This window comes from Protomyctophum bolini (assembly GCF_963924005.1).
Source record: "Protomyctophum bolini genome assembly, chromosome: 11".
Lineage (NCBI taxonomy): Eukaryota > Metazoa > Chordata > Actinopteri > Myctophiformes > Myctophidae > Protomyctophum > Protomyctophum bolini.
The window spans coordinates 31,279,750-31,288,503 of NC_137872.1; the positions used below are offsets into that span (position 1 = coordinate 31,279,750).

The 8,754-nt window shown below is 44.4% G+C and overlaps 1 protein-coding gene across 1 annotated transcript; it reads left to right on the forward strand.

The window, feature by feature from the left end:
• Window positions 1–737: 737 nt before the first annotated feature.
• On the forward strand, window positions 738–7,721 carry LOC308323844 (kelch repeat and BTB domain-containing protein 11-like). Its single transcript, XM_080775698.1, has 3 exons — window positions 738–1,570; window positions 2,583–2,811; window positions 3,204–7,721. Exons 1-3 carry the CDS (start codon window positions 1,000–1,002, stop codon window positions 3,709–3,711), a joined length of 1,308 nt encoding a protein of 435 aa, XP_080631824.1. The 5' UTR covers window positions 738–999; the 3' UTR covers window positions 3,712–7,721.
• The last annotated feature ends 1,033 nt before the right edge of the window (window positions 7,722–8,754 follow it).

The following is an 8,754-nucleotide window of genomic DNA, read 5'->3' on the forward strand; positions in this document are numbered from 1 at the left end:
GCCTGTTATAGCGCCACCAACAGGTGTATTTTTGCAAAACACTTTTTTGGAACAAAATGTCTAAAATCATCCAATTGCCATCCAAGGCATAATAAGAAATGTCACCCTTTTCACATTGGCCTATTATGACACCACCAGGAGGCCACAACCTGACCCTCCTGGTGGAGACCTGTGCCATGAGGTGACGAGGGGCACTTTTTCTAGTTTATTATTATAATGGAACACGGTTTGTTTCATCATCTGACTGTGGAGATTCTGCAGGAGATTACTTTCCAAAAGATCCCACAGTGGACAAGCCCTACATTTTGACATTAATAATTTTAAATAAGGCGAAACCTATCCAAAATCAAATGAATGATTTTCCCATTCACAAAACGGACAATTAGGAGGAGTCACAGTCACACAGCATCACACACAATGTGTGACTTGTTGCTGTTGTTGTTATCAAACCAACCTGAGCTCTTTCTTTATTTAGTTGCAGTAGGTTACCACACCGCACTGCCAACGCCCCTGATAGGCAGTGTACACAAGTAGGATGTGTCTGCATGTGAAAAGAATCGGCGACAGTACAATCCCAATCATTTTAATAAAAGGAGTTCCCTCCCAGGCGAAGTAAAGGGTGGGGATTCGTTTCTACGCTCCTCACGTAGGCGCACATAGTCACACACAGACACAGCAGCCAGCTGATCGGGGACACACACCGACAGGCGACGACACGCAGCACGGACGGAGACCCGCGGCTTCACATCCCAGACAGAACAGAACCGGAGAGGGTAGTGGGTGGAAGGAACTGCCTATTCGGAAAAAACGTGTCAGGGGCAGCGGGGCAGGCCAAGAGGAAACGGATCTCCGGGGAAGAGAACTTCAGAGAGAAGAGAGCAGTCAGAGATCGAGGGATCAGGGAGATCAGTCAAGACGCATGCAGTGAGTGACAGACAGGGTGGAGTTTCTTTATGACTTTTTAAGATATCCCCGTGTTATTGTTGCACCGCCAAAAAAATGGAGGACGGCAAAGAAAATGCCACGGATAATAATATCACCGGGGATAGAACCCCACCGATCGATCCCGCAGTGCCGCCGCCGCAGCAGCAGCAGCGGATCACCGCAGACAACTGCTACGACCTTCTGACAAAAGCCAAGAAGCAGCGGCTGGCGGAGCTGAAGGAGGACGTGTACAGGTACATGAGCGACAATTTCCTGCACGTTCTGAGGACGCCCGGCGTCTACGGCCGCCTGACGGGCGCCGAGAGAGAGGAGATCCTGGCGCGGAGGATGGAGGGGGGGAACAGGGTGTTGGCGGTGGCCGAGATCAACGAGGTGTACGACCGCGTGCATGGGAGCAGCAGCAGACCGCCGAGCCGGGAGAGCAGCCGCCCCCAGAGCCCGCTGTCATCCTCCTCCTCCTCCCAGTCCTCGGTCAGCGTGGAGGAAACGCAAACGCACAGCCGCTGTATCTTCTACTACTGCAGCCAGACAAAGGAGTGGAAAGTGCTGACCAAGATGCCGGAGGACCTGCTCCACACAAAGGGAGCCGGGATGTGCACCATGTACAACTACCTCTTCGTGGCAGGTGGGCTGGCTGGCTGGCAGTGGTGCTGGAAAGTAACTAAGTACATGTATTCAAGTATACGCCTACAATGTTGAGGTCTTTCTGTATACATTACTTGAGTATATTTCTAATTTACAATACTTTTACTTCTACTCCCACTACATCTCAGAGGCAGATGTTGTACTTTTACTCGACTACATTTATTTGAAAACTTTATGTACTATAGTTACTTTGCAGATTTTGATTATTATTACAAAACATACATTGCCCACTTCAGCTCTATATACATTTCAGCCATTTTTAACTAGCCAATATCTTACAATAAATGCACCACACCACATGTAATGTAATGTCATATAATGTCACATGATTAATGTCTGTAATCCACATGACATCGTAATTAATTCGAGTCGCCCCACCGACTTCACACCAGACTCCACCACAGGGAGTGCAGTGCCCGGCCTTGAGCCGGTTGTATGCAGAAAAGGCTCTGGTCAGGCTCTGCCACTGTGGACATAATGAGAAGTCCCACACCTGTGCAATTTCCAGGCTCTGCCTGAGCCAATTGATTGCCATGGCAACCCCAGCCTTATTCCCCACACCTGCCATTTAGTCTGTATCCACTTTTCGCAGTCAGTTTGCACTCTTCATTCTCCCACAAATTCTCCACAGACGTTTACCACTGCACAGGGATTTACACACAGTCACAGACAGACAGTTAAAACGGGTGGTATGGCAACGGATATAACAGACCGCATACTATAGTGTGGGGTATGTGATGCCGATTTGCATTGTTCCCAACTTACATTGTACCCAAGTAGGCCTGATGGGCCTACAGGTCTGTGTTTATACATTTGAAAACTTGAAATGGGACATTCTGCATATAGTGCATGTACTTTAAGTACATTTCGATGCCAATACCTTTTGTACTTAAGTTTTACTCAAGTAGACTCAAATCACCCAGGTTTAGTGTACTTTAGTCAGTGTACTAAAACATTTGAGTGCTTCCCCCCCCCCCCCACCACCACTGCAGGCGGGATCAGAGGCACGCAGCAGCAGCATCAGACTGACAACAACAACAAGAGCAGCAAGGTCTCGGCCGCCGTGTTCTGCTACAACCCGGCCACGGACCACTGGAGCCAGGTCCGTCCGCTCACGCAGCCCCGCTCCCAGCTCAAGCTGGTCTCCATGGAGGGACACCTGTACGCCATCGGAGGCGAGTGCCTGTTCACCGTGGAGCGCTACGACCCGCGCGCCGACAGGTAGGGCTGTCGGCACCATTTTAAGTTGACGATGAGTTGTCGCACAGATAATCGCGATTTGACGGTTTTAATTGTGTTTTTGGGCACTGGAAATTTGAACATTGGCTTTTAGGATTCATATAAAAAAAAGTGCACAGGGCAGATATGACGATGAACTAAAATATACCAAGAAATTAGGCCTACTGGCATTTTTTTAATACATTTTAGACCTGGTGTAATACGTTTGTTTGTTATACAGTACCTTTCATGCCGGGAGCTACCTCTGTGTTTCAGACATCTCTGTCTCATATAGCAACATGCATGGACACGATTATGACAAAAAGAATTGCGATCACCTCAAACAATCGCCATTGGACGATTATGTAATAATTGTGACAACCCCGTGCGGACAGGTGGAGCCCTGTGGCGCCGCTGCCCAAGGGCGCGTTCGCCGTGGCTCACGAGGCCGTGGCCACCTGCCACGGGGAGCTGTTCGTGTCCGGCGGCTCGCTCTTCTACCGCCTGCTGCGCTACGACAGCCGGCGCGACGAGTGGGAGGAGTGCCCGTTCAACAACAGCCGCAGGAAGTCCACGGACATGGTGGCGCACAGGAGCTTCGTGTACCGCTTCGACGTGAGCCGCGAGCAGCAGGAGGGCCACGCCGGTGGGGTCGTCACGGTGCACAAGTACAACACGGTGGTGAAGGTGTGGCACGACGGCGCCTCGTTCCCCCGCGACAGCCCCTCGCCGTTCCGCTGCGCCGTCATCGGCGACCGCATCTACTGCGTCAACAGGACGCAGACGTTGCAGTTTGCCGTCGAGGAGGACAACGAGCGCTTTCTGGAGGAGGCGCTCCCGGCGCCGACGGAGGCCCGGGGACCCCTGGTGCCGTTCGTTCTGACTCTGGATAAAAGACATTAAGTAGGAGGCATATTAGTTGGACAATCGGACGAAGTTCTTTGAATTCCAGCCACACAGGGTGACACAGACTTGATCATGACAGAGTATAGCCTAGCCCTGTGGTTTGTCAAACTGTTTCAAGGATCCTTGACTCTGAGAGTGTTCAAATTCCACTTACACTCTCAGAGTTACAAACCTACAACGGTCCATTAAGGAACCCTGAGGGTCCCTGGACCTCACTTTGAGAACCACTGTCCTAGCCTATAAATAATCCAGGCCAAGCAAACGCACATCCAATTAGCGGAATCTATCTGAAATGCAAGGCAATTGCAATAACATCTTAATGAATTAGCTAGAATAGTGCACACGGTGCGTGATGTTGGGTGAAATGCTCCTAATAATCTGATTTCATGTGCTTTGTGTGCCACTATATCTCTGTGCCAAATTAACGCAATCAAAGGAGTTCCACTTTCATTGTCGGGACATGATAGCCTGCTATTTGTAATTAAAATGAGTCGGCAGATATACTAGGTTCATTAATTTATCTCAAACTCATCCAGGGAGATTTTCACTATACAGTGAGTAAGCACTAAGCATTGAGCAGGTATAGAGTTCAACTCAAGGACATTTTGATAGAATACGCTTTGTTGGTTTGTGACCTGCTTCCTAGGTACTAGGTAGGACACTACACAGATAATGTAGGCCTGTTTCTCAGAAGGCTAATTATTTCATGAGCTGTCATGAACAAAACCCAACCATTGTCTTTGTTGTCATCCTATTATTTATCAGAACTAACTCGCAAAAAAAGGAAGTTTGTATACTCGCTAAGGTTAGTTTTGTACTAGTTAAGGTAGGGGTTAATAATGTGTTTGGTTGTGTAGCACCTTTCATTCATAGAATGTTATTCACCTTAAGCCCTGGGAGCTGCCCTGACCCAACAGACTGATTATCTGTTGGGCCACTAAGCAGCAGACAACTGAATGTGAAGTGCCTTAAGTGCACCTTAATTGTATATGTCAAGGACCCCCAAATTAAGATGCATTAACCATAGGCCCCCATAAGAGATTTTGTGCCATGGAACCCCCTATGAATTGTTAAACATTTTCAAAATGATCCTGGAATGATGTTTAGGCAGACTGGCAGGCAGCTGTGACCTGTGATGCTTTGACAGTTGACTCCATGAAAACATGCACTGATATTAACCCCCTTTTTTAAAGATTAGTTTTTGGCTTTTCTGCCTTTATTGATAGTATCACGTGAAGATGGACAGGAAGGAGAGAATGGGAGAGACATTCAGCAAAGGTGGTCATGAACGGTACTCGAACACGCGGCACGCACCGCTGTCAGGCCAAAAGCCTACATTACACTAATTTGTGCTGTACGAAAGCAATATATCGTGTGGAAGGAAGTAAGGAACTAAGGAAGGCACTGGAGCAGAAACGACAACGTTTCAATGTCACTACAGCATCTTCGTCAGGTAGACCCGACAAAGATGTTGTAGTGACATCGAAACGTTGTCGGTTGTCTGAGACTGCTCTAGCGCCTTCCTTCCACTACTGTGTATACAAGTCCTGTTCCTGACATGCACCGGACCAGCCTAAAATAGGCTTGAGGCACGACAGAACCCTGTTGTGCTTAGCAATATATCATGTTTAAGTTTTTGTGTTTAAAAGAATGTCACTGGGCATGACCAGGGATTTGATTTCATATAAACAAAAAGTAGGCTATACCACATTTGGTATCAAACATACATGTGGCATACATCTCTTTTTTTCTCTCTTTTTGTGGCATGTTGCAGCTTCATGTACTGTATGTACAGTACATGTGGCAGGTTGCAGCTTCTTGTGCTCTGCAGCACAGCATACTGTACTGTCTCGTGACATTGCTGGGCCTAATTTCATAATCCACAATCCTGGAAACTTGAATTGTCCAGTTCAAGTTCCAGAATTTATAAAACGTTATTATAATGCCAGATTAAAGGGAATGCAAGCAGCAACTTGTAGCAAACCAACTGTAGCTTGTTATATTGCCAAAGATTTAGATTTAGAGAAGTAAATCTAATACATCTTAGTGACTGTGCTGTTGTCCATTATACAGTAATGGTGACACTGGTTATATAAAGAGACTATTTTAGCAGCATGTTAGGAGTATTGTAAAAGAAACATGCCACCGAAACCAACAGTGCTTCCTGGAAGAATCTTTACTGGATTATTTCCATCTAACATAATATAAAGTGCAGCACTATTACTGAGGCTTAAACTGTTTCATAAAAGCTGCTTTTGGGATTCAAGGCTCTGGTCTACTCAGCGCAGATGCTTGGTTGTGCCACGCTATCGTATACGCAAAACACGGATGCAATGCACTGTGAGCTTGTATATCTTTGATTATCAGTATAAATCAGTCTTTATAACACTCCAATGCTCTGTCTATTAAATATCCTGACATTGTATATTGTCTGCCGGGTAGAAACCTCATACTGTATGTCCAAAACTGTTACATTTCAGGATTTCAAATTCAAAAACGGCGGTGGTGGTTTTCTGGACCCACTGAAAAATCGGCCATTCCTTTCTTTTTACAAAAGTATTTGTTATTTAAAGCCTAGAATCCAGCCCTCGAGGATTGATTGATCATTCACAGAATATGATATACTACATTTAATACATAGATTTAATACCCTTTGTATAGCGGTTTTCATTTTCATTTTTTCACATAATCAAAGGTGTTGATTCACCATGGTCCCGGATGGCTGGATTCTAGGCTTAAAATAATTGATAATATTGATCAATATTTTTGTAAATCTCTACGGGAAAAATGAATCTCAGTGGGTCCAGAAAACCATGGCCACTGCTATGCTCTATTTATAGAAATAATAAAACATAAAAGGTTAGAATATGGAGATTTCTGCCCGGCAGCAACGGTATCCTGAAATGCCAATCTTTGGTCACTGTTATATAGCGTTTGTTGCCTTTTTCTAAGGATCCAATGCTGTGGATTCTACAGTACCCTACCAGACAACACAGCCTTGTATCCATGTTGTCGCCTATTAAGATCTGTCTGTCTGTCTGTCTGTTTTCTGTGATTCTCCAGTCTGGGGGCCTTTGCAGCCCGTCTGTATGGACAGCAGGGCTATAGAGCTGTCTGTCTTGTGTCACAGTGGTCTGTTGGTTTGCTGCTTTCAAACATTTGAAATATACAAAGCCTTGAACTATTCCGTGTTAACTACCTGCAGGTCTCTCTCTACTTACGCACACAGACATATAATCACATATTATGATGGATGCATGGAATTGCTGTATGTACTGTATCTTTGTGGATATATTGGCCTACTATCTCCCTGTCTGTATACGTGTCATTGTATGACGTGAATGCACTATACCGGTGTCATGGTTTATCTCCTATTCAGCTGGAATGGCAGTCAACTGAACTTGGTTTTGATTTCTCATCACTCATCAGACACGCTATTAAGGTTACATTAAAAATGTAATTTGTTACTCTGTACAATCATATTGTCATTTTTATCAATTAATGCCTTGCGTGATCATACTACAGCGTCTCAAAAGTAGCAGATCCACAAGCTTGAAATGTGGTGTGAAGCGACACGCTTTGAGCTTTTAGATCTGCAATTTTTGGAATCCTGAAAAGTAACTGTTTTGGACATACAGGCAGATCTATACAATATCTCAGTTGTGTCATCTGTTTAATTTTAATTGTCATGCGTTTGCTTTGACTACTTTGCCATGATAATATTGGCATGGGAATTATAACGACTAGAAGCTCGACCGGCCACAATGTAAGCATAAAACACATTGTCTAATTTAATTTATAATATCTACATGTGTGGCATGTGGATGTGTGTGATTCTTATTTTTATTCTCGATGAAAAACTGTCCCTTGTATTCGTTATTTTTGTCTACCCTTTGACAGTGACCAGTCTGTCCCATCCTATCGTGCTGTTCTGAAAACCATTTCCACAGACTGTTGGTTATGCCACAATACATATTTGAATAATAAAAAACAATTGTAATTCCAAATCTGACTTGTATCTCCTTGGCCTTACTAGTATTCCTGCAGGTGTATTAGTCTGCAGGGTGATCAAAGCGCTGAGTAGAGAGATTTATAGCAGAGCTAAAGTGCCTCGGGAGGCTCTGTCTGTACACTACCTAATCCAACACACACTTTACTCAAGAGTGCTGCCTGGTGCATAATTACACCTCAGCAAAGGCAAAACGGGAGCAGCTACCTTTAGTGTAAATATCACAGATCTTGAATAGGGGATTTTATTATGTAAGCAATGAATACCAACATGACATTACATTCTATCCACCTCTGCATCAGTGAAGATGTGTTTTTTGTAGGTTAGATACGTTCGTAAGTCAAACTCAAACCTGTTCTGTTGCCTTGTAAAAATATAGTTTACACAATTTGACTTCTCAGGCTACTTACAGTGTAAATGGCCTGACAAGTTAAACCGTGTAAACTTTATTGGAAAATCCTGGTTATATATGCATTCTACTCATGGTGGTACATGTCGCGGTGGTAGGCCTACATGTCCCACAGACTGGCAACGGTCCATGTACAGGTGGTTGGGAACCTCTGATTTACACAACACAGTGTGAGATGACGAGTCTTCTGCCAAAATGAGACATCTGACTGGTATTACCTGGTTTTACTATAACTCATTTACTGACAGTGACAAATTGGTAACTTTCCGTGCTCTTTCACATATTGAGCAATGAGCATGTTCTGGAAATTATATATTGAACTTTTCGAATGAACTAGAAAGTACACTAGAGCCAATGTAATGTAATTCACTGGTCACTGAGCATAGAATCCATGCACTGCACACAGTTAATAGGAGAGAGTAGAGGTTACCATCTGACGACAGATGTTCCTGAATCCTGCTATGAGTAAACTTATAGTACATAACAGAGCAGTGCAACCTGCAACGTAAATAAATTATTCTAGTCAACTACATGTATATTTCTTTGGAGATATAGTTACTCATACTTAACTAACATGTTTTTGTTATTTATATTTGGGCTTTTTTCTTGACAAGACATGTTA